Consider the following 25,733-nt stretch of genomic DNA (forward strand, 5'->3'; position numbering starts at 1 on the left):
AAAAAAAACAAAAACAGGAGGGAATGGAAGATGGCAGCAGAAAAGTAAGAGGGACTATTTCAAAACCTTTAGCTTCCAGAGTGACGTTATACACTCGCTCTTCAATTATCCCAAGGATTCTCTTGGGTAAATTCAGATAAACCTAAGGACGTACTATCCATAATATATAATGAAGAAAATGTTAATAAAAGCAGGGTGAAGATGATTCTCTTTGAAAGTCAATTTTTGCCTTCCACAAACATGCATGGCTATCACTGTCAAAGGGAAGGTAAAAATACATCACTGGCCTAACTCTACTGGGCACTTACACTTTGATGAAATTTTTACCAAAAATAAGCCTCTTCTATTAGAAATCAGAAATATTTCAGGACCAATAAACTAATAAATAAATAAAAGGCAGACAGATAGAAGAGATATCTGGCGGGAGGTGGAAGTGGTACTGTAGCCAGCTCTGAATCTCTCCTCACTGAGGCAAGTAAACCATCTCTCATGAAACCTGGAACACATTTTCCCATCTTCTGAGCCCCACAGGTGTGCCTACACACCACAGACTGGCCATTTATTAACCAGACCAAAGTCCAACCTAGTCTTGCCCTTTGCAGATGCTGCCTTTGCTAATGTCACTTCTGGAACTACTCCATACTAAAAGTGCCTTCAGCACCAGTACATAAGCCATTGAAGAAATGACTTTATACCTTGCTTTTTGCTTCAAGACCTTTGGGAAGTGATGATTCGAGGCTTTAATTCCTTGCATCCCAACTTGCTGAGAGAAAAGAAGAGTTGGCAGACTCTGCAGTAAGCCACGTACTAACCACCTGACTCCTGACATTCCCTTTCACGCCCAGAGTTCGGCGGTAAGTGTGGAGAACCGGAGAGACAGTAGCCTGAGAGGTAAGAGTTCTGGTCTCTACGTCTAACCCTTTCACAACAGTTCTGTCATTTAAATGCTCTGTGTCTTGGGCTCCATATCTGCAAAATGAGAGTAACTCCTGGTCTCAACTTCATGATTATTATAGACATGATTATAGTAAATAACACAATGTGAACAAAGGACATTGTGATACATACTGTATAAATATTAGATCTTCTCCTACATTTTTTAAATTATAAAATGAGAATGTTATGACCCAAATAGTTAACCCCTTATTCAGTGGGAGGAAATGAAATTTGTGTTTATTATATATAAGAAAAACGCTAAGAGGCAAGACTGTTCAACTTACGGGTTTGTGTGGCCTCTTCTGTCTGTGTATCTGAGCATTCCATATCTTCAACACCAGGTTGTGTGCTCTGCTCTATTTCTTTCTTTCTCTTCTTACATATAAAAATTAAACAAAAAAAAAGAAAAAGAAAAAGATGTGGCATGATGGTCAATTAAGAAAATATACAGGGCTTCCCAGGTGGCGCAGTGGTTGAGAGTCCGCCTGCCGATGTAGGGGACATGGGTTCGTGTCCCGGTCCGGGAAGATCCCACGTGCCGCGGAGCGGCTGGGCCCGTGAGCCATGGCCACTGAGCCTGCACATCCGGAGCCTGTGCTCCGCAACGGGAGAGGCCACAACAGTGAGAGGCCCGTGTACCGCAAAAAAAAAAAAAAAAAAAAAAAATATACAAACTTATCAGATATTAGCATATATATATGAATCTATACAGGTGTGGGTATGTCAAAACATACAGGAAGAATACACACAACTTTCTGGTGGGGGTCACCTAAGGAAAGGTGCGGGGGGTGAAAGAAAAGGGGGATTAAGGGAACCTTCAACTATACAGTTAGTCTGGAAGTGGGTCTATTTCTTATATCCACCTCTAACTTTTTATGCCTCATATAATTTATTATTGAAAGCCATGTTTTTAACCATCAGGACTGATCATACAGAAACTCTCTTTGAAAGCTGATACTTGCTCAGGCCAATGATACTTATTTTCCCCATTTTACGCTGCATGTGTGGGGTGGGGTAAATGTACTTGATAAATAGGAAAATATGTGCCTGGCCCATGTATCGCATCAGTGGTTATGCCCTCTAAACTGATGGGGAAATTCTGTGGATCAATAATGGCAAACTTCCAATAAATGTCTTATAATTTAAAGTTTAAGAGGGCCATAAACCTTACTGTAAAAGAAGAGTCTTAAAAGTACAAAGCTCTCCTAAAATCTCAAAAACAGGTTGGATTTTCCACCACTCTCTCAGGCCTTTCCTATTTTCTACATATTTTTCTAGTTGAGTGTTACTTAGGAGTTAATGCCTACGTTCTGTCACCATTCATTCTTCCCAAATGTTCATACAATTTCTTTTTCTTACTTTCTATCACTACATTTCCTAACTAGCTCAGTCCTGTGTAAAGTTTTAAAATACTTAACATCTCCATACGTAGGTATAACTATAGAAGGACATTAGTAAGGAATTGAAAACTTTGCACTTTTCATGCAACTTTATCCCATGTAATCTCAAATTTAAATGTGTTAAAATCTACATCAGAATTCATTACTTCTCTAGGTTGCCTAAAATAAGTCTGTAGCATTCAGGAAATCATCTGATACTTCCCAAATTTCACAGATTCACGACACATCAGAATGTCCTCATTTATATTTTCCTAACAATATTAAGTTAAACATTGCCTAAGAATTTTCCTCACTTCAGGCCATTTTGTGTACAGCTATAAAAGGGTATAATGTCTGCTGACAGGACATTGTTCTTTTGCCTAATGGCAACCATGGGTTCTGTTCCAAAGAGAACTACATGGGAAAGCACAACTCTACTCAAGCCGCGTTATGTTAAAACCTCCGAATGGTCAGAACTGTTATTATCTATGTATTACAGTTAATCCCACTGTTTCAAAATATTCTTAACGGTGGCTGTGGAAAGATTAAACCTCAGAGATTCCCATCATGGTCCTGAAGAAAATGCTTCACATATACAAACATAACATCTTGACTAAACCTTAAAAAACTTTCAAAGGCATTCATTTAGCAGATTTGTACATGGAGGTATTACTTCTCAAAAATAGCTGGAAGAGTGGCTGTAACTTCATATAACTGATGAGAGAAGGGGAGAGTGCCTTACATCTTTCTTTTCCAAAGCGTTGCTTCATGATTACTATCTAAACCCTGCTGGGCTGAACAGATTGGTTCGATAATTACATACAATAACTGCAGTGGGCAGGTAACCCTCAGCTGGCACAGGGCAGCTCCCCTGTGAGAACTTCCATATGCAAACTGCACTGATGGAGTGCATTAGGTACATCTTTCCTGCCGGTGCACAGGCCTGATTAACGCCAGCCAAGACTCCAAGGTTAGCATGTCAGCAGATTTGTGATGCATTAGGCAGGAATAAACACAGACACTTTTGTTCGTTCGGACCAAAATTAAGGAGGAATATTTCAGTACTATATTGCTTTCCATACAGGAGAGAATGCATTTTCCAGCTTTAGGAGGGCAGATTTTTAAATGCTCATTATAAAGGGAGCTATCCAATATGTTCTACCTAAGAGCCTAGTGCATTCATCTTGTTTTCAAGCTTATTTAATAAAAAAGGAGCTTTCTTAATCTCCGTGCAGGTAAATTACATAGGAATGAAAATCAGACAGTATTCAACCAACAAAAGAAACACCTGTATTTAGTGTGGATAGAAAGGACCAACAGTCTACAGACTAAGATCAATTAACAACAACCTTCAAGTTAAATATCTAAGTCTGTTATTCATTGTATAAGGCGATGAGTAAAATTCTAAACAATTTGCTGCCAGCTTCTTTCTACTGATATCACCAAATGCTTCATTTTATTATTTGACAACTTTTTATGCTTCAAATAGTACATAGTTTGGTTCTCTTTAAACAGAAAATGGCTTCACAAAGTGCATTAATCTCTGATTTTGTCATATGCCATACCAGGTCTCACAGGTGCCTTTATTTACATTTATAAATGAAATCAAAATATTGCATGACACACAAGAATAATTCATAAAGTTAGGACAGAGTTTTCTTTTAATTCAGCATGGCTAAAATATCTTTAAAAACTAGGTTTATTTTAAAGGGCATTAGTGTATATATTACACATTGTGTTTTTGCAGTGCTCAGACTGCTAGGCTAAAACTTAGTTAAATTAGCAGCTTCTCACTTCCAATTTAGAAACAGGAAGACAAATCAGCGAGATGCATCGGAGATTAGTTATAGACTTAAAGCTGTTTTAATGGAAAAGAGAATAAAAGTCTTCAGAGACAAAAACCAAAGACAATTCTTCACATCCCAACTCAAACATCCAAAGATACCCTCTAAATGCTTTCAACAGCATCTAAGAGAAGCCAATCAGATTCATGCTTGCATCAAAGGAGATGGGTACTGAAGAACTGTTGTTGGTTTTTTCCCCCTTATTACAAAAGTCATGAATGTTCATTATAGAAACTTAGAAGGTACAGCCTAAAATGTTTAAATGGTACTGCACGTGTGTGTGTCAAAGAACAAAGAACTCTAAACACAAACATGAGACTGCAATACGCAGTTAATCTTATTGGACTCATTTGATTAAGGCCACTGAAATCATCATGCAAATGTATACCCTTTAAAAATTACTATTACATTCCTTAATAGTAATCAAAAATAGAATATGTTACTCAGTGTTAACTAAAAAGAAAAAGGACATATCTTCTATGAAGGTAAAGAAACGTATGTGCTACACCACAATATTTACAAAACCAGTGGATTTTAGTTAAACTTCCCTATATAGACAGAAAAAACTGAGGCTGGGGACAAAAGAAAGCTGGGAGAAGCCGCTCAGTGTTTCTAGCTGCTGGTGGTGAGAAGACAAGAGCTAAGGGTTCTTGGTTCTTATTAGAACTTCTTTCCACAGAACCACGCTGCCCCCCACGGGACTTTTCGGTGTGAAGTGGCAGTTTCCAGCCGTGGTGCTTTCGTTGTAACAGATCCCTTCCTAGAGAGCTAGTGCAAACATACATACGTGTGTACTTGGCAAGCCCAGGGTCACACTCTACTTTTCTTCTCTCCCACCCTGGACACTCCTGGAGGGCAAGGACTGGGGTTTTCCCCACACGCTATTATGTACCTTACACGTACACAAATATCTAGGGGTCTGCACCTGCTGAGCAACTAGTCCACTACTATTGTAGTAATAAAGAGCTGACTACGTGTTTTACCAAAAGCCCCTCAAAAACTGTGTAATGTTTAAATGGACATTAAGTAATTACAGAAATGTTTTGAGAAAAAGCAGGAAAAGGTCAGACACAACTGAAAAGAGAACAGATGAAAAGATGGGAAGTGGGTCAGAAAGTGAGTAAGTGACTTAAATGAGAGATGAATTTGAAGAATGGTCTAAAAAACTGTTACGATACACTGAAGTGATTTATTATTTTAAACAAGTTTCCATGGTAAAGGCTGCGATAAGAATATCGCACACTACAATTTCCTTCCACAGTAACCCTGATTCTATCGGAACAGAGGTAGGAATCCCATCATGTATTTTCTAAGCACCTACTATGTGCTGGGCACTGTTTCAGGCTTCATTCTCATGGAGAAAAACAGACACTAACAAATCGTTAAAGCAAAAGAGTAATTTTAGCTTTTATAAAAACATTAAGCACACACAAGTTACATTTCTAAAACTATTTGCATTTATGTAAGCCCTATAAGAAGTCATTTCAGAGTTCCGTAAATGAGTCTTTTTGAGTAAGTGACCAATGTAATCCCACACACATGGGATTTCACTCTGTGAAATATCAATCCATCTGTAAATGTAACACAGGCATGAGTGCATGGCCAAACCCTGATTTTGTTTTTTGTTTAAATTTAGATATCTCTCCTGTCCACATTTTTAATTATCTATTCTGAAGGTAGTTAATAATTAACATATTACTCGAGCAATTTTATCATTTATTAGCAGGTCTGGGGGTTTAGCAAAAAAAAAAGCATGACTAACAAAATGTGGAATACCTGTGTCCTTCACTAGTTCAAGCTTTCCCACTCTTATGCCAGGAAGAATGAAGAATTTGCTGTAATTATCTGAAAATGGTGCACCAAAGATTATTGCTAACTCATGAGTTAGCAAATGATACCGATGCATTTGTATACTCTGTCAGAATAAATAAACAAATGAAAAAACTGCACCTAGGTGGCAAGCAGAATTGACTGCTTGCTCCATGGGCAGCACACTTTTAGCAAAAGCACTGCTTTCACAAAGTACGCGTATTTGTCTACTTGCTTATCTGGAGCGAATGTGTGTCCCTTCTGAAGTTGGGCCTACTGAGGATCTAGAAACAAGCTGCTTCACAGCCCTACCGTCACCCATCCTCCTAGAAAAAACACAGCCACTGAGGAGATAATGAGCTGAAAGAAAAGTTGAACCTGGTCACATGATCTTCAGGAGCACTACATGACTGAGAACTGACTCTCATCGAATTTTCATGTAATAATGGCAATCACGGACTGGAACAGTCTCCCAACAGCACTTCTGAAAACAGTAAATCCACCTTCCAAAGTTGGCAACAATGGCCTTTCGTGACTCTAATATCATTCATATCACAAGGACCACGAAACTTCCAATACGATCAAACCTGTAGTCACTTAACAACTGAGAGATGTTTCCAGAGATTCAATAAACAAAGGTCTAAAGACTAATGGTCACTGCATTCTCTTCTATGTTGGAATTAATATGACACTTCTTCATGCTTATTTTCCTCTGAAGGTTCCATGACCTGCACCATTAATATCAAACTTTTTAGCAAAGTTAAGGTATTTCAAGGGCAACTTATGGGGAGAGGCAAATGGGTAGCTAGTTATGGTTTAATTGTCTTTAATATTTTATACCTAAAATCACTAGGAGATTTTTAAGTGCCTTCTGCTCCTCTGAGGAAAAAAGCTATGTAAATGCATAATAATAATTAATGGTTGCATGGCCCTGGACAAGTCATCTAACCTCTTCTGAATTTCACTTTCATCATTTGTAAGCACATGTATCTCATATCAGTGCTGTAAAGTATATGTAAAATAATTTAATATTGACAGACTACAAAATACTATCAATACATAAATGTTCAATGATAACCTAAAGTTTAAAGGGTTGATATTCTATTACCAGCACCGAGCACCATCAAGTCCCCTGGAGAATTTTCAAACTTAAGAATTAAAAGCACAAGACTCTGAAGCTATAACACTGCAAATTAAAGAGGCCAATATTTATAAAACTACATATTTCAATGAAAATGAAACCCTATGTATGTACTAGTGGGGAATTAAATGCTCTCAAGCCACACTTGAGCAAGTTTCTTACAAAATAAACCAAGCTACATTAGAGTTCCTATTAAAAACAGACTGCCTGACCTCCCCCCAATAAGGCTATGTCCACAAAATACATACTTCCTAAACTCACAGGGAGAAACCAGCGAACACAGAATTCTCTGGCACTCAGAAGTCCTCTGCTTAATGTCAACTACCTATGGTCCTTTAGTACCAATCAACAGCTTCAATGAAAAAAGTTAACTTCAAACTCATTAATGTGATTTATCCATTTTTAATATGAGTAAGTTATGGAGCTGCATTTTGGAACCTTTATTTCACAGTAATTACCATCTTGTCTTTGTTGCAAAATCAACTTTTACCAATTCCCCATCATTTACTATTCAAAACAATCAATTTGAACACACATACTCACCAAGTGAATGTAAGCCAGTCTTCATTCACATCTGCCCAATACTCTATTTCATAAACTGAATTTTTAAGGATGTATGATCTTAGTTCAAAAGATTCAAATGAAAATGTTCTGCTATTTTCTTGACATCAAGAAACCAGAAAGACTTGAGAAAATGTAAAGTCAGTGAAACAACAGCATTAACAATAATATTGCAGTTAACATTTACTGATTACTTATTATGTGTTCAGCACTGTTCTAAGCACTTTCTAAATCTCATTTAACCCACACAACAATCTTATGAGCAAGATAGATAACATTATTTCCACAGAAAGACAGCTTTAAAAAAATGTAGCCCTTATTAAACAGAAACTCACACAAATGTTTAACATAATTCCTAAAAACTAGTCATGATATCAAAGAAAAAGGGAATCCTGCTCTAATACTGTCCTTTGTGATCTAAGTTTTGAACATATCTTATAAGCATATCTTTTTGTTATGTCAAAAATAAATTCCCCTGGGTACCATTCAAGGCATTTATATGACGCCAAATTTCCTTCTATATCTCTTACAATAAAGATCGCAACATGGCATGTGTGAGTAATTGCCTACATACATACATTGGTCATGTGGCTGATAAGTACTATCATTTAAAGTCTTTTAGACTTAAATGCCCAATATCTGCTTTGCCTATTTGCAAAAGGGTTGTTTTCTACATAGAAGCTAGAATTCCAAGGTAACTCAAATTTTGGTTTGCAGTGGTTCTCAACGATGTCTGTACAACGCAATCATCTAAAACTCCTGAGGCTCAGGTCCACCCCCAAAGTTTTTGATTCAATTGGTCTGGGGTGCAATCCAGACAATGGGATTTATAAAAGCTCCCAGGTGATTTTAATATGCAGCCAAGGATGCCGCCCCTGCCTTTCATCTACATTAGAATCACCTGAGGCACTTGTGGTATGGTGCCCTCCCAGATCATAACATGCAAAAAATAGCTGAAGACTCCACTCTGAAAGAAAACACAGTCCTCCCCTCAAAAAGAAAATTTTATAAAATGCATTGGAGGCTTAAAAAAAAGATTTAAAAAACTGAGGAAATGAGAAATGATAATTTCTAAAAACCCAGAATAAACAAGGAAATGCAGAGCTAATAAATAGAAAAATAATCATTATAGAACTTATATTAGAAACATTGAAAAACAGCAGACTGAGCTGACAACTAAATGACATGAAGGAAACGTGTGGGATGATTACAGATGATAAAAAGAAATTGACTAAGAATTAAGCAGTTAGACATGGAAGATGTATATGATCTCTATATAGTCAGAGACAACTACAAACATCACTGAGATAAATGAAAGAACCTATATAAATATAGGGGTATACCATATTCATGGAACAGAAAAGAATACTGTGAAGATGTCAGTTTTTCCCAAAACGACAGTCAGTGCAATCTCAATCAAAATCCCAGAAGAATTTTTGTGGAAATTAATAAGCTGATTCTAAAATTTATATGTCAAGTCAAAGAGCCAAAAACAGCAAAGACAATCTTAAAGAAGAATAAAGTTGGAGAACTTATACTATCAAATATCATTATGAAGCCAGTAGTTCAAACAGTGTGGCACTGACCCAAATACAGATGAGCAGGCCAATGGCACAGAACAGAGTGTCCAGAAACAGACCCGAACACATATGGTTACCTGAAAACCAGTTACATGCTGTGGGGACATTATAATCTTTTCAATAAATAGTTCAGATCAACTAGATATCCACAGGGGGTAAATAAACATCGACTCACACCATGCCCAAAATCAATTTCTGTTAAACTGTAGACCTAAATGAAAAAGATAAAATTTCTTGACAAAAGATTGTCTTCATGATCTTGAGGTAGACAAAATGTTCCTAAAATAGAATACACAAAGCACTAGCCATAAACGAACAAAAACCTGATAAATTATGATTAATTAAAGTGAAGAACTTCTGTTCATCAAAAGATACCATACTAAGAGAGTGAAAAGATAAACCACAAGCTGTAAAAAAAATATGTGCAATACATATATTGCATATATATACAAAGTGCTTAACTCTGCAAATCAAAGGAAAGCAGACAACCCCAATTTTTTTTAATGGACAAAAGACTTGAAATGCACCTCACAAAAAAAGGATAATCAAGACTGACAGGCGGGCTTCCCTGGTGGCACAGTGGCTGAGAGTCCGCCTGCAGATGCAGGGGACATGGGTTTGTGCCCCAGTCCGGGAAGATCCCACATGCCGCGGAGCGGCTAGGCCTGTGAGCCATGGCCGCTGAGCCTGCGCGTCCGGAGCCTGTGCTCCGTAATGGGAGAAGCCACAACAGTGAGAGGCCCGCACACTGCAAAAAAAAAAAAAAAAAGACTGACAGGCTATGAAAAGGTGTTCAAAATCAATATTCTCAAGGAGATCAAATTAAAACCATAAAGAAATACTAGTAAACATCTACCAAAGTAGATAAAGTTAAACATAATGCAATAGCTAGTGTCAGTGAGCAACTGGAACTCTCATAAGCTGCTGTGGGAGAGTAAACTGGGCAAATTGCTTGGCGGTATCTACTAAAGCTACTAAGCATACGTAAACCCTACGCCCCAGGAATTCTACTATGTATACACCAAACTTGAAATAATTATATATGTTTCCCAAAAGAATTTATAAGTGTTCTTAACAGCATTATTGCAATCACCAAAAACTGGAAACAATGCAAACATCCACCAAGAGCAGAAGGGATAAATGAATCATGATATAGTCATATAATGGAGTACTACACAAGAATAAAAAAACAAAAGACTTTTGTTACTTGTGACAGCAAGGAAATTCAGAAATGCAAGGCAGAAATAGAGACACAGATGTAGAGAACAAATGTATGGACAAGGGGGGAAAGCGGCGGGGGAGGGGGTGGTGGAGTGATGAATTGGGAGACTGGGATTGACATGTATACATCAATATTTATAAAATAGATAACTAATAAGAACCTCCTGTTTAAAAAAATAAAATTCAAAAAGAAAAAAAGAAATACAAATGAATGAAAGACAGACACAAAAGTGTACAAAACGTATGGTGCTACTACTATGTTTTTCTTTAATAGCAAAACTAATTTATGGTGTTAGAAGTCATAAAATTGGTTACTCTTACTGAAGGGGTAATGGCTGGGAGTAGGGCATGAGAAAGGTTTCTGGGGTTTCTGCAATGATCCATATTTTGATTTGGGTGACGTCTAAATGCATATGTTCACTTTGTGAAGTTCAAATTCCACAATTATTTGTGCACTTTTCTGTACATATGTCATAATCTCACTCAAAAATTTAGGGAAAAAATTACTTGACAAAATCCAACCAAATAAGACAAGATTCAAAATAAAGAACTCAATAATGGGGTATCTAAGGAAAAGAAATTCTTAGTAAACACTGAATCCACTTAGATACAGAACTAAGGCTAAACTACCATTAAAAAACAGAAAGAAATGTATCAACTGCAACAATCTAAATTTACATAATTAAAATACAGTTTCTATCATTCTATAACACAAAAACAGCTAGATAGATCTTCACCAAATTTAGATGGTATATTTGGGGGCAATCTGACCTTAACTATAGGCTACATGGTATAAATTTAATACTACATTAGGTGTGATCATCTCAAAGAGATAGAAAGTTGTCCACCAGAGGAGCTGCAGGCCACTGATGTGCATTGGAAGACCTTTCTCTGCTCTTGTTCAACTCTTTGTACCATGTTCCAGGCTGAGTGCCAGCAGGAATTTATTTATTATTTACTTAATAATGATTTTTAAGGGCATGGTGATACTTCGTGTCTTTCTACTTCAGATTTATGTCATCCCCAAATTCTGTGCTTTAAATACTCCTCTTAGGTTATTGAGACTAAAACCAGTTCAAAGTGGATACATTCACACTTCAGGATAGTTTCCCAATTTACTATACCATAATCAAGCACGGCTGTAAAAAAATGGATAGGAGGCTTGCTTCATTCCACTGTCGATCAATTCTTATAGGTTTTTTACCGTATCTCTTAGGAATATAAAGAGAAATATATATTGAATTGATTAAACTTATCCCTTTCAGAGAGATGAGTGTCCTAAATACAAAGAACATATACTTTTAAAGTTTTAAAAAATTAAGACAGAGGAAAAGAAGGAGCAAGTATGCAATTATAAGGATTAATACAGTTTCTATGATGAAGCATTATATTCAGCTCTGAACTTCCTAGTAACCAGAGCAAAAAAGAATCTCAACTACATACTCCTTCCTAAAAAAGAGAAGGAATACTAATTTCTCAAAGAAGAGAGCTTTCTCTTGTGGGAGCCCCCAGACTGAAAAGCTGGATGGAGCTCTGCTCTTATCTGTTTTAGCTGTGGCGTATTTACGCTGTGGCGTATTTACAATTTATTTGAAGAAAATGTTCTGATCCTTTAAAAAGAAAAAGAAAAAAAGCTTAAAAAAAAAAACCTGCTCTGGTCCAACTCTTTCACTTTACAAACAAAAAACAAAAGGCCAACAAAATTAACAACTCACCTACAGTTACATGGTTATCAAGGAGCTTCATGATCTTACCTAATCTTAACTTTTATTAGTTTCTTTTTAATACAAAAACAATCCTATATCAGCTCTGAGGGGAAAAAAAGCAGCAAACTAATGAAGGAAATCTAGCAGTTCAGCTTTTTATTCATTTCCTCCCCCTAAGTGAAGCTTTATACATGTAGGGGATGATCTAACAAGAAATTTCCAGCTTTCTGAACTACCCAAGGACACAAGAGAATTATAAGGTCACAGATGTTAGCTCTGCAGCAGACTGACCTACTCAGCTGTAAAGTCAGCCAACCCGCAGAAACCAAATTTTCTCTAGCATGTAGGTACAAACAACAGTGATTTGCAAAGGAAAGGGGAATGGTACTGGACAAGTTCTTACCTCAACAGAGATCTTTACTTTTCAATCAGCAAAATTTTAGAGAAAAACACTACAGAAGCCAGCTATAAATATTAAGGTACAAAAATCTGTCCTGAGCAAGGCGATGCATGCTGTATGTTTATACCTGTATGCAAACTGTAAGTTTACCACCTTACTCAAAAATTCCACTCAGCCTCCATTTATCCTCTTCACTTAAAGCTGGATATGGCTTTCCACACGGTTGTTGACCACAAAAACACAAAAATGGAGCAGATGAAATTAAGACAAAACTTATGAAAGCAAAAAGATGTATATATATATGTATAATTTCAGATTCTGTGATGAAATTACAAAGACACCTACTATTAGCCAAAAAAGTCAAATTCATGATCCAATGTCAAAATTCCTATCTCCTTTGTAAGTTCTTTTAATATGCTGCTTCTTATTTTAAAGGGAGAAAATCTGTTTTTAACTCTTTATCTCATAGTTTGGAATATAAGATTTCCAAAGGAATCTACTGGAATTTACAGAGTTAACGACAATTAAAACAGTCAATAATGTAAAAAAATATTTTTCTTCTAAAAGCAGTTTTCCTTTCCCATGTAAAAGCAACTAGCACATTTTAGTAAACAATTTCAGATTGAAAAGGAAATTAAGGGCTTCCCTGGTGGCGCAGTGGTTGAGAGTCCGCCTGCCAATGCAGGGGACACGGGTTCGTGCCCCGGTCCAGGAAGATCTCACATGTCGCGGAGTGGCTGGGCCCATGAGCCATGGCCACTGAGCCTGCGTGTCCGGAGCCTGTGCTCCGCAACAGGAGAGGCCACAACAGTGAGAGGCCCGTGTACCGCAAAAAAAAAAAAAAAAGGAAATTAAGTTGATCAATAATTATTAAAAATAACCAATAAGTTGATGTATACCTGCAAAATCTAAATTTTAAAGTGATACCAGGAGTTATTTACATGCCTGTGCAATATTTCTACCATAAAGTTTATTATTTAACATTTCTTTCCAAAAAATTAATTCCCTTATATACAGATACACAGCTTTACATAATGACATTTCTGTAAAGAGCAAAATAATGTTCAAATGGGAAACACAACACGACAACAAACAAGGAAACTTTCAAATGGTAATTTTTCAAAACCAATTTTCAAATAGTAAATACTTGGACCACACCAATGAACAAGGGAAAAGTGAAAGACAAGATCAACCCTAAGGGGTGACGTGGGAGAAAAGAACACACAGACTATGAATTGAGTGCCCCGCCCAAATCCCTCTGCCAGACATTAGTATCCTGAGTTAGAATCTCTTTAGGAATTTCCTAACTTGCTACTGGACATAAGAAACACATAAATATTCATTTTTCTACCACCCTCTACATATTTTTCCATATCATAAAGAGTTTGCTTTTACATAATGATGAAAATATTTAATTGCGTAGCAATCTGTTATTATTTTCTTTACTGAGCTACTGGTTCTCTTACCTAAAATTAATACTTGTTGCAATTATAGTCACAGGACGCCCAAAGAAAAATTCAGTAACAAAACTCACCTTTGTTATTGTTTTTGCTTTCAAACTTCCATTCTCCACAACACTGAGGTCCAGCTTGCTGTCATCCTTACTTCCTATAGCTTTCAGCCCTTGCAAAAGAATATCTCGTAACTTTTGATAAAGAGGTTTTTCGGCATAATCCAGTAATTTCACTGTTTCCATGTACTTAGCAATTTCATCTAAAAGAATAACACAATTATTTTGTAATTTTTTGTCATAAATACAACATACTTTTCTAAGAAAATGATACATGGTTATACTAAAATTAGAATGCAAATGTATAGCTTGTTAAACATGTTTTTTTCAATCACTTCTTCAATGGAAAGTATGCTTTTGAATTCAAGAATTGTCAGATAAGTCAAATAAAAAACGTATTTTGAGAAACAATATAAAAAACATTTTTTAATTGTGAGATAGTAAGACAGAAGACATGCTTAACATTTAAATATATACAAAAAATAATTGCTGTAGTTTTAAAGCTATTTTTTTAAAAGGACCTAGAATAAAGATTATAAAGTAAAATGTGCTTAAGTATACAATAAATATCATAGCCAGTATTTTTTTTTGCCACAGAAGCCATTAGTTCTACAGAAGACAGCTGCATTCTTTGCGTAAATAAGAAATAAAACATATGAAAAACAGGTTGAAAAAAAGAAAAAGAAGCAAGGCCTGGTTTTCCCATAAGAGAAAAATCGACTTCTGAATGATGAAAGGTTTACTGTACACTGAGGCAGAACCAAACCCATAAAAAGAAATCTTACTAGTCAAGATCAACACTTTTCAACATCCATCTAAAAATCCATCTTTAGGCTAATGACTCATACATGTTATATCCCCAGCCCAGCCTTTCCACTGCTCTCCAGACTTGTATATCCACTGATTTCCACTGACTCATATCAAATCCCAACAAATGCAAATCCAAACTCCCGGCCAACCCCTAAAACCTGTTCTCCCTGTGGTTTTCCCTGTCTTCGTTACTGAAAATTCCATCCTTCCAGCACCTCAAGCCAAGAATCCTCTTCCCACACCCCACATCCAATAAATCAAGAGATCATGTCAGTGCTACACACACACACGTATATACACATTCATTCACTCAGGTATTCATTAAGCACCCACCACATGCCAGGCATGTTTCTAAATACCTGGGTACATGAGAAAAAAGAAAAAAAAAAATCCCTCCCTTCAACTTTCTTAATCTGAAAAAGGGGATCTATAGAAAACCTAAAGCAAACATTAACAAGTATGGTAAAATACTGAACACTTCCCTGATGAAAGAAGGAAATGGCAAGGAAGTCCACTTGCCCAGTTCCCATTCTGCCTGAAAGTCCTGTAGTTTTTAGTCAGTACAGTAAGGCAAGAAAAGAAACAGAAGGCATCACGAGTGGAATGGAAGATGTAAAACAGTTTATTCATGAACATGACAGTGGATGCAGAAAATCCTAAGGAATCTATAAGAAAACTTCTAGAACCAATATGTAAATTTAACAAGGTCACAGGATATAAGGTAAATATTTAGAAATCTATTTTACTTCTATATACTACCAACAAGCAATTAGAAAAATAAATTTTAATAAAAATATATCACTTAACAATAGCATCAAATACCTAGTAACAATTATAATGAAAGATGGGCAAGATTTTTTCCAGATTAAAACTATAAAACACAGGTAACACAGAAACTGAGACCAAATTAAACAGAAGACATAAAGTATCAATAGTATAAAGATGCCAATGCTCCCCAGTTAGTCCAGAGTCCATGCAATCCCACTCAGAATTCCAGCAAATTGCAGAGGGACAGGATGTGTGCAGAACTGACAAGGTGATACTAAAATGTACACAGATATACAAATGATCAAGCAAAACAGAAAGTCAAGTATAAAGAAGAAACAGTGCTAGAGGACTTAAACTACCATGTATCAAGACTTAAGATAAAGCTACAGTAATTAAGACAGTGGGGCCCAAGAAGAGAAAAAAAGAACAATGAAAGAGCCCAGAAACAGACTCACAAATCCACACCTGATTTAACACAAAGGCGGCATCACAGGGAAAGGCTGGTCTTTTCAAGAAAGGCTGCTGTTAACTCTGTTAACTATGCAAGGTGATAGATGTGTTAAATTATGTCAATCTTGGTAATCATTCTCCAATGTGTATGTACAGACAGGCACACCTCAGAGACATTGCAGGTTCAGTTCCAGACCACCGCAATAAAGTATCACAATAAAGCAAGTCACTTAAATTTTTTTTGTTCCCCAGTGCATATAAAAGTTATGTTTACACTATACTGTAGCCTATTAAGTGTGAAATAACATGATGTCTAAAAAAATGTAGGTACCTTAATTAAAAAAACACTTTATTGCTAAAAAAATGCCAACAATCGTCTGAGTTTCAGCGAGTCATAATTTTTTTGCAATGGTAACATCAAAGATCACTGATCACAAATCACCATAATAAATAGAATAATAATGAAACAGTTCGAAATATTGTGAGAATTACCCAAATGTGACACAGATAGGAAGTGAGCAAATGCTGCTGGCAAAATGGCACCAACAGACGCTCGACCCAGGGCTGTCACAAACCTTCAATGTGTAAAAAACACAGTATCGACAAAGTGCAATAAAGTGAACAGCTATAAAACGAGGTATGCCTGTATATCAAATCATCATGTTATACAATTATATTTTCAGTTATTCCTCAATAAAGTTAAAAAGTAAATAAAAACATCCAAAAAATGCAACAGTGGGAATTAATTTCACAAATGCAATACTGAGTGAAAGACAAAGAACTCCAATAGAAACCAGAACGTTAAAAATCCCTGCCCTCATGAAACTATCTATTTTGTTCACTCTATGATTCCATTTCTATATAGCTCAAAAACAAATCCTTAGTGTTGGAAGTTAGGCTAGTGATTCATTAGGCCAGTGGGAGAGGCTCGTGATTGGCAGGAGGCACCAGGGGGTGTTTCTGAAAAAGCCTATAACATTCTATTTCTAGATGTGGTTGGTAGGTTGCAAGTTTAAAAGGCATAAGGTCAGGGTGGACCTCCTGAAAAGGAGATAACTGAGCAAAGGCTTGAAAAGACTTCTAAATATATCCACACCGACCACTGCTCACTACCTGCACTGCTACTTCCCTTGCTTGGATTATTGCAGTAGCCTCCTACCAGCTCCTGTTTATACCCGGCCTTGCTTCCCTAGCAGTCGATCTTCACAACAGGAGTTGGAGAGAGTTCCCTTAAAGACAGACAATTCACGTCCCTCTCCTCCAAACCTCACATGCTCCTGCTCAAAGTAAAAGCCAAAGCCCTATGATGGCTTAAAAGCAGGCATCCCTCAAGTACACCCGGCACTCACGTTCCTTCTGCCTGGAAACGCTCTTCCCCAGACTTCCCCAGAGCTCGCTCCCTATCTCCTTCCTACAACTATTCAATTGTCATCTCCTCAGTGAGGCCATCCCTGGCCACCCTATTTACAATTCCAATCCACCTCCTCACTTCACTCCCCAACCCATCCCCACACCCCCTAACTCTACTCGCTGCTTTCTTCTTTCTGCCACAGTACTAACCATGCAATATACTGTGAAATTCACTCATTTGTTTACTGTCTACCTTTCCCAACTAGAGCTTCATGAGGATAGGAAGTTTTATTTAATTTGTTCACTGGTGTATCCCTAGTGCCTAGAATGGTCCTTCTCACACAATAAAGCCTCAATAAAAAAAATAGTTGAATTACTGAATGAAATTCGGTTCCATTACTGAAAGCACTGAATAATAACTGAAGAAGGCCCACCTGTGGAAAGGGAAGTACCTGTTTCAGGAGAGCAGGCTGCAGTGGAATGATTACACTTAACAATGCCTAAGCTCCTACATTAAGGGATATTCCACAGACCTCAAGACTTTTTTTCTTGCAGAAAACAAGATTCCTAGGAACATTCAAGAAGTCTTTTCTTACCTGGCTTGTTCTTCTCAGGAAAACATTTGTCCATCAAACCTGCAATATTTTCTCTGTATCTGTTAAAAATTAAAGGCTGAGTCACTGTTTGAAACTTGATGCCATGGAAAGTTATTAATATTTAATAACAGTAAAAAGCACATTAAGCAGCATTGTGCTACATCCTAAATACACTTACGGACATTCTTCTAAAATAAATTCAACAAAAGACCAAGGAATCTTACTGTTTAACAAGTACTTTCTTGTTTCTACACTAGTATCAGTTAAAACTATAGTCCCCATCAAGAAGTTCTGACTAAACATCTGCCTTATCATGATTTTGCCCCAAATAATTTATTATCAGTTTTCCTTTACCTAATTTTGGAATCTCTAACATAGTTGGGATCTTTCAAATTATCCTCCCAAGGAAGATGGCCACTAAGCCACTGGATCATGCAATAACCAAGGATTTCCAGGTCACCACGTCTTGATGGGGCTGTGAAACAAAAGAAGCAGATTCAGCACACTGAAACAATGTTTAAGGTAGAATTTCAGGTATATCTAAAGGAATAAGGTAAAAGGGTCAACTCTACAGTCTTGTTTTTCATCATCAAATGTTGACTCCATTTTGAAAAAAGCACCAAATACTGGGCAGTGTAAAAGAAATAATTTACCTCCAACTAATAATTTACTTTAAAACCCAAACTGGCAAACTCTACAGTTTCACACTGAGACTATTAGCCTAGGAAATAAATTATAAAACAATGACACATTAAATAGTGCCCTTGGAAAATGTGAAGATATTAAAAACGCTATAAGCTATTAAGAAGCCCAGAGAACTGGGGATTTTAGCTCCTCCACAGTGTTGGGTACAGAAGAAAAAGAAACGGACTGCTGAAGAAACAGGCCAACTTAATAGGTGACAAAATAAAAGTCTACCTGTTACAAAGTTGTAGCTGCATAAGAAACTTACAGACTTTTAGGGGGAAAAACCCCCAACATTCCAATTAAGCTAAATAAAAGCAAAAGAAAGCCTTATTGCAGCTGACTGAACTACCTCCTCTACTGAAACCCTGGTGATCTTTGAAGGGTGGGAGGAAGACAGGGAGGAGACACAGGTGCCCTCACATTGCACAAATGTAGGAGTCTAAGCTCTCCCTTCTTCCCCCATCCTAACCTGCCTCTTCAATTCTGATTTACTTGTCTAAGTGTTTACTGCAGAAGAACTGTGTAGGAATTCAGTTGAAAGCACTGGCAATGTATCTCTTGTTCAGGTGCCACTGACGTACCCACACCATTGTGCGCATCGATGCTGGTGAATTCAATCGTGCCATCGTGACATCTTTTGGGGTCTTCTTTGTATTCTTTATGAATTCCTTCTGGGCAGTACCGATAAGCAAGGCCATAATCTACCAAGTACACCTATAAATGTCCAAACACCAAGACAAATTAAAGGCAAAATGACTACACATATACTCCCTTTAAAGCCCAGAAACAGAATACTGTCACTTGAGGGTAGATTCATCCACAAGGCCATACTATAGCACCCCAAACAAGTTAGATCCAACACGCAAACAACAGCAAGCACTTAATTCTGAAAGACTTTTTAAAGAAAAACGTTAAATGACCATGTAGCTATAGTGCAGATATCACCCGACTTCTTTAGACAAGTATGTGTTACACCTGTAAAAATCTTGTCTCCTCAATTTGAGCAAGGATTATAAATCTTACACGTTTCCTTACAGCATCTAAAACAAAACTGAGCACAGAGTAAACCATCAATACTTGTTGCAATACAACTGCTACACGCTGACTGTAAGACTCCTAACTTAGTTGACACGTTATGTTAGTTATTCCCCTCTGTCTTCACTTATAAAATAACCAAATATCAATTCACTTCATAAAGATATTTCACAGATTATAATAATGACCTGAAGACCTTTCAGATGAGGCTCTTAGCTACATTTAAATATTATATATTAAAGTCTTCATAATTAGAAATAAATTTTAGTATTATATATACACATATCTATGGGCATGTACGTGTATATCTGATTAGCATACAAAGCTAATAAATTTGGCTTTCCTCTATTCCAGAGCCACATATTACATCTCTAATTCTGGGTGACTGTCTCACAGATGTATGTATCTGGTCACAGGAGGGAACTGAAGTAAAAATTTGGGGCTGGATCTAACACATACATCTAATACTAGAAAAATTATCCCATCCAAAACATATGCCCAAAGGATAACCAAGCTGCAAAAATACTTCCATCTAAACAAAAGGCAGCATGTTTCAGTCAACTGCAAATGGAAATAAATTATATTTGTATTTATTACACAAGTGCCGTCTACTTCAACTCACAGCATCCTTCCCATTCAGGTCTCTAAGCTATGCTTTGCTTGTCTGCTTGCTTGCTTGCTTATTTTTAACCTAAACACATCTACAACAAGTTGCCTGGAAATTCTGTGATTGCCTTTAGGATTTCTCCATTAGCCTGCTCTAGACCAGAAACTTTCTTCTGTTCTGTGTATACAGATTCCTTACAGCTACTGAGATGGGGAAGGGGAGGCAAATATATGAGATGACAGGAAAACAAAGGGGAGCCAAAGGAAAAAGGGAAAACTAAGCAAGAGGAAGTCAAAGTTAGGTCTGAGACAAAGAAGAATAAAGTATAGCATATCGACATACACAGTTAAAATGCTTAAATATTCCTTTCTTATACAAGATTAGGTAAGAAGTGAAAACACACATGAAATGGATTAAATACAGTGGCCCAACTATGTCAACGAAACCTTACTTTTACCAAAATCATGGAACCAGCTTCAAGAAAATTACAAATCCCTCTACTCCAACTAAACTGACCCAAATAAAGGTATAATAACATTAGTTTTTCTCCTTTCCTAAAAGTGAAAATTACAAAGTGAAGGTAATAGACTTTAAAAATGCACATTTGAGGGCTTCCCTGGTGGCACAGTGGTTGAGAGTCCGCCTGCCGATGCAGGGGACACAGGTTTGTGCCCCAGTCCGGGAAGATCCCACAAGCCGCGGAGCAGCTGGGCCCGTGAGCCGTGGCCGCTGGGCCTACGCGTCCGGAGCCTGTGCTTCGCAACAGGAGAGGCCACAACGGTGAGGGGCCCACGTACCGAAAAAAAAAAAAAAAATGCACATTTGAATTCCAAACCCTACAAAATTTAGACAGCTAGGACATTTCTGTAAATCAACTGATTTCAATAATCAACATGTTAAAGACCAAATTCTCCAAGTAACAGAACACTTACATTTGATGGATTTCCTGAACAAAGGAAATTTAAAAAATGACAAAGCAGAAAGGCAAACATAATTCATTGGTGCACTATATAATTTTAAGCTTCCACCCTCAGATAGCTATTTGAAATTCATTTTGTATCACAAGTACTTCTTCTGAATATTATTTAGGGCAAAATAGCCAACTTGATAAAGTGCCAACAAATCGCATCAAAAATGTAGAATGTTAACTAGATAAAAGTGTCAAGAAGAAATATTATTATTACCATATCTACTTGAAAAAGTAAAACTTCTGCATGGGTTCAAAAGTTCATAGCAGGCTTCCCTGGTGGCGCAGTGGTTGAGAGTCCGCCTGCCGACGCAGGGGACGCGGGTTCGTGCCCCGGTCCGGGAAGATCCCACATGCCCCGGAGCGGCTGGGCCCGTGAGCCATGGCCGCTGGCCTGCGCGTCTGGAGACTGTGCTCCGCAACGGGAGAGGCCACAACAGTGAGAGGCCCGCGCACCGCAAAAAAAAAAAAAAAAAAAGTTCATAGCAACCATATTTGTTTTCAAACAACAGGTTTTAAACGGTAAAAATTAAAGTTACAAAACTACCTGGTCAGGATTCTTGTAGCTGAGAAGAAGATTTGAGGCCTTGATATCTCCGTGTACGTACTCATGCTCGTGAATATATTCCAGAATATCCAGCTATAAAAGCATCATATAGAATAAATTAATGAATGCAGTACCTAACACCAACCAGCAGAGGACCGAGCTTCAACACAACTAGCCTTTACTGGATTAAAAACGAGAAGAATGTAGCTCACATACAATTCTTAAGCTTAGCTGCAAGACAGTTTTCCGAGAAAACCTTTTGGCATTTGCTTCATATATTTTCTGAAGGTCACTCCCAAAGCGATCCATTATCATAAACCTGTAACTAAAGACAAACAAGAAAAGTCAATGAACAAAATGTAACTCAGGAAAACCTATTTTGCACTGAGTACTCTCCTTTCAAAGTAATTTTTTTCAAGGCAATGTTTACTAAGAAAGTAGAAAGACAAGACAAGGAAAGAAGGAAGGAAGGAAAGACAAACATTTGAAACAAGTTCTTCCAACTAGAAATCTCAAGAGCTGTGAGAGCTTTCCTGTCTTGACTTTTACTTTATGGGCCTCCTGGTCTCAGCAAGCTACATGAGACAATATTCAATGTAAGAAAACACCCACGGAGAAAAGACGACAGACACTTCAAGGTAAAGATAAAATAATCTGAGTAAGATTGATGTCACTAGTTTTTGTCATAGTTAATGTTAATTTATGTTTCTGTATATTAGCTTCCCGCCTGTGACTGTTCTCTATTTTTTTTTTTTTTTTTTTTTGCGGTATGCGGGCCTCTCACTGTTGTGGCCTCTCCCGTTGCGGAGCACAGGCTCTGCACGCGAAGGCTCAGTGGCCCTGGCTCATGGGCCCAGCCGCTCCGCGGCATGTGGGATCTTCCCGGACCGGGGCATGAACCCGTGTCCCCTGCATCGGCAGGCGGACTCTCAACCACTGCGCCACCAGGGAAGCCCTGTTCTCTATTTTTAAGGCACATTTTAGCAGTATTAACATTCTGTTAAAATCAGGACTGTCAAGAGATGCTGTAACAGTAGCTAAATGCAATAAAACTGCTTAAATGGTATAAAAGAATTGTATACTAAGTACTCAACAAATAAGATTTGGGGAACAGTAAATATCCTGGAACAACATGAAGATTTTTGGTTTTGCCACAAACCAACTCTGTCACCTTGGCCAAGTCACGTTTCTTCTTTGGGCCCCAATTTCCATAGGTGTCAAATGAGAGGTAGGGCCTCATGCTTTCTAAGGTCTTTTCCAGCACCCAAATTCTAAGATTCAATAACCATGTGTTATATTTCAGTGTGTACTGAAAAACATCACCTAGTTGCAGTAACATGGTTCACCTTTTGCTCTGTGGACCACTTTTATTTTTATGGAGTTTTCCAGATTCTGAATTGTCTAGTTAAACCATTCAATAAATCAATAAAAACCAAGAACACACTCAAAATGTATCAAAATATCTTCTAATGGGGATAAGATTAATAACCATCATAACAACAACAGCTGGCATTTGCTGAAGCCTTGGTATGAGAACAGCACTATTCTAAGCACTTTAGATGTATCAGTGCATTTAAACCTCACATCACCCTTATGAGGTAGGAGGTCCCATGAGCCCCATTTTACAGCAGAAGAAAACTGATCATTAGTAATTTGTCTTCTAGGAAGTGGTGGATCCATGCTTCTGACCACCACACCAAACACACCGAAATAAATGAACATAAGTAGGACCCAAAAACCCCATTTATATATTTTAGGTTTCTAAGATAAAAATACAATATGAAAAGTTCAGTAAGGAAGGAAGAGCTAACATTTAAAAGACAACACGCAAAATAAAAAATTCAAGATTCTACCTATTTTTGAAGTAGAAGAGAATTAGAGATCTGTCTAAACATCTTTTAATAAACTAATTAATGTCTATAGCGGTAAATTGATTTGTCCAAAGTCACAGAATTAGTCAGTGGCAAAATGTCTTCATTCTTGTACGATTTTCAGTACCCTGACCTCTAAACTATTAGAGGGAACAGTAATTTTGACTTCCTAATTTCCTCTGTACAACAGGTTTTGAGAGGTTGAGGGATGAGACCAAGGACAAATGTACACATTTGTTTTTACAAATAAGTGATGTGGTTGTGTAATTATTATGAAATAATATGTAGGTAACAAGAATACAATCTCTGCTGTTACTCTGAAAGGGAGCTAAAGCACACTTGGTTAATTCAACCAGAGATCTATTAATATATTACATGAAGTAGACCTTTGTTTTTATTCACAGATCACTCCACCACTGCTCTCAACAATCCCTTAATCGCCTCACCACGTCTAAATTATACACATCAAGTGAAGCATGATTCTGAATACTGCATATAAATTTTCACCACATTCTTCTGCAAGGATATGTCTACCACTGAGTACTAAAAGGAAAGCTACTTTTAAGTAACTTTTCTGAAGTAAAACCTTCGATGTATACTTTCCTGGGGACTTGGATAAAACAATGCAAATAATGGGAATATATAAATCAGTATAAATGATTTAATAATGATAGCAGCTAACATTTTTATGAGCCTAACACTGTTCTAAGCGCTTATATTCATATCACTTCAGGTGAGTTATAAGGGAAAGTAAGGATTTCTGGCAGGGGAGGGGGGCTGGAAGGACAATCTTACTTTCTATTTTTTTACTTTTGTAAGAACTTAAATGAGGGAATTCCCTGGCAGTCCAGTGGTCAGGTCTTGGCACTTTCACTCATGGGACCCCAGGTTCAATCCCTGTTCGGGGAACTGAGATCCCACAAGACGTGCAGCACAGCCAAAAAAAAAAGAACTAAGAGAACTAAAATGATTATTTTTAAGAGCTTCAACCTAAGAAGTAAATCAATATCTTATAGGTGATCAATGTTCCCGTTTAGGAAATACTTCTAGGCACTCTGTGTTACAGAAGACACAGGCTGAGTTGTAAGGTCACCACAAGTCAATGGTGAGTCAGCTGTACCTCGAGGGTGTCTGTCCCTTTGTTCAAACACGTGCCACGTGCAGTAGCTTCCAACTACCTACTGCACACAGGCCCCAAAGAGCCCTTTCCTCCCCATCTTCATTACCTACCTCAGCCTCTTTCTCTAAGTTATTTCCTTCTTTCTCATGTGTATGCAAGTCCCCCCTTTCTTTGTTAAAGAAAGATGGCCAATTATGCATAAAATAATGTCATGTCTGAAAAAATTCATTAAAAAAAAAAAGAAAGATGGCCAAGAGGCCAGCCAGCAGGCCAGAAGCCTATTATGACCCTATGTTCATGTTACTCCCGACTTGAGATGCTATTCCTTCTCTACAGTGATTTTTTTAAACCAGCAGTTCTTAATATTTAAGGGATTAAAGACCCCTTTGAGAGTAAAAGCTAACACACATATTCTAAGAGCTTTGCATTTAATACCCCTTATTCTGTGGATAGGTGTTACTCTATTTCACAGATGAGGAAATTGAGGCAAAAGGAAGTAACTTACCCAGTCACACACATTTTAAGGGGCAAAACACAGATTTGAAACCAAGTGTCTGCCTCTAGAATCCTTACTCTTAACTTAATCCTTGCTCTATACTATTTCTCCAGAAAATTTCTAAAAACTGTAGAAACTTGTCCCAGCAAAACCACATATAACAAAATGTTCTCTCGTCATTCCAGGGAGTTCCCACGCTCCCTCAGAGGTGCCTGGGTTCCAGGATAAGAACTTCCTGGTGAACAACGCTGGCTGCCCCCCCAGCAGCTCCTCTGCTCTCCCTCTTCTCTGACAGAGCACCACTCTGGTTCAGGCTTTCCCCCCACTCATCACTGTGATCAC

At 37.5% G+C, this 25,733-nt stretch overlaps 1 protein-coding gene across 2 annotated transcripts in view; it reads right to left on the bottom strand.

Annotated features, from left to right (window-relative positions):
- VRK1 (VRK serine/threonine kinase 1) overlaps window positions 1–25,733 on the bottom strand; it is a gene marked incomplete at its 5' end in the record, with an annotated part of 45,124 nt that overhangs the window by 4,329 nt on the left and 15,062 nt on the right. The window contains 7 exons of one of the 2 annotated variants that reach the window (XM_082843968.1): window positions 1,221–1,311; window positions 14,112–14,290; window positions 18,062–18,120; window positions 18,416–18,536; window positions 19,330–19,462; window positions 21,905–21,997; window positions 22,121–22,229. In XM_082843968.1, coding sequence (XP_082700094.1) covers window positions 1,221–1,311; window positions 14,112–14,290; window positions 18,062–18,120; window positions 18,416–18,536; window positions 19,330–19,462; window positions 21,905–21,997; window positions 22,121–22,229 — 785 coding nt within the window. The remainder of the gene's footprint in view (window positions 1–1,220; window positions 1,312–14,111; window positions 14,291–18,061; window positions 18,121–18,415; window positions 18,537–19,329; window positions 19,463–21,904; window positions 21,998–22,120; window positions 22,230–25,733) is intronic. The other variant, XM_082843967.1, reaches the window with a different exon arrangement.

This window comes from Leucopleurus acutus (assembly GCF_964270905.1).
Source record: "Leucopleurus acutus genome assembly, chromosome: 1".
NCBI lineage: Eukaryota > Metazoa > Chordata > Mammalia > Artiodactyla > Delphinidae > Leucopleurus > Leucopleurus acutus.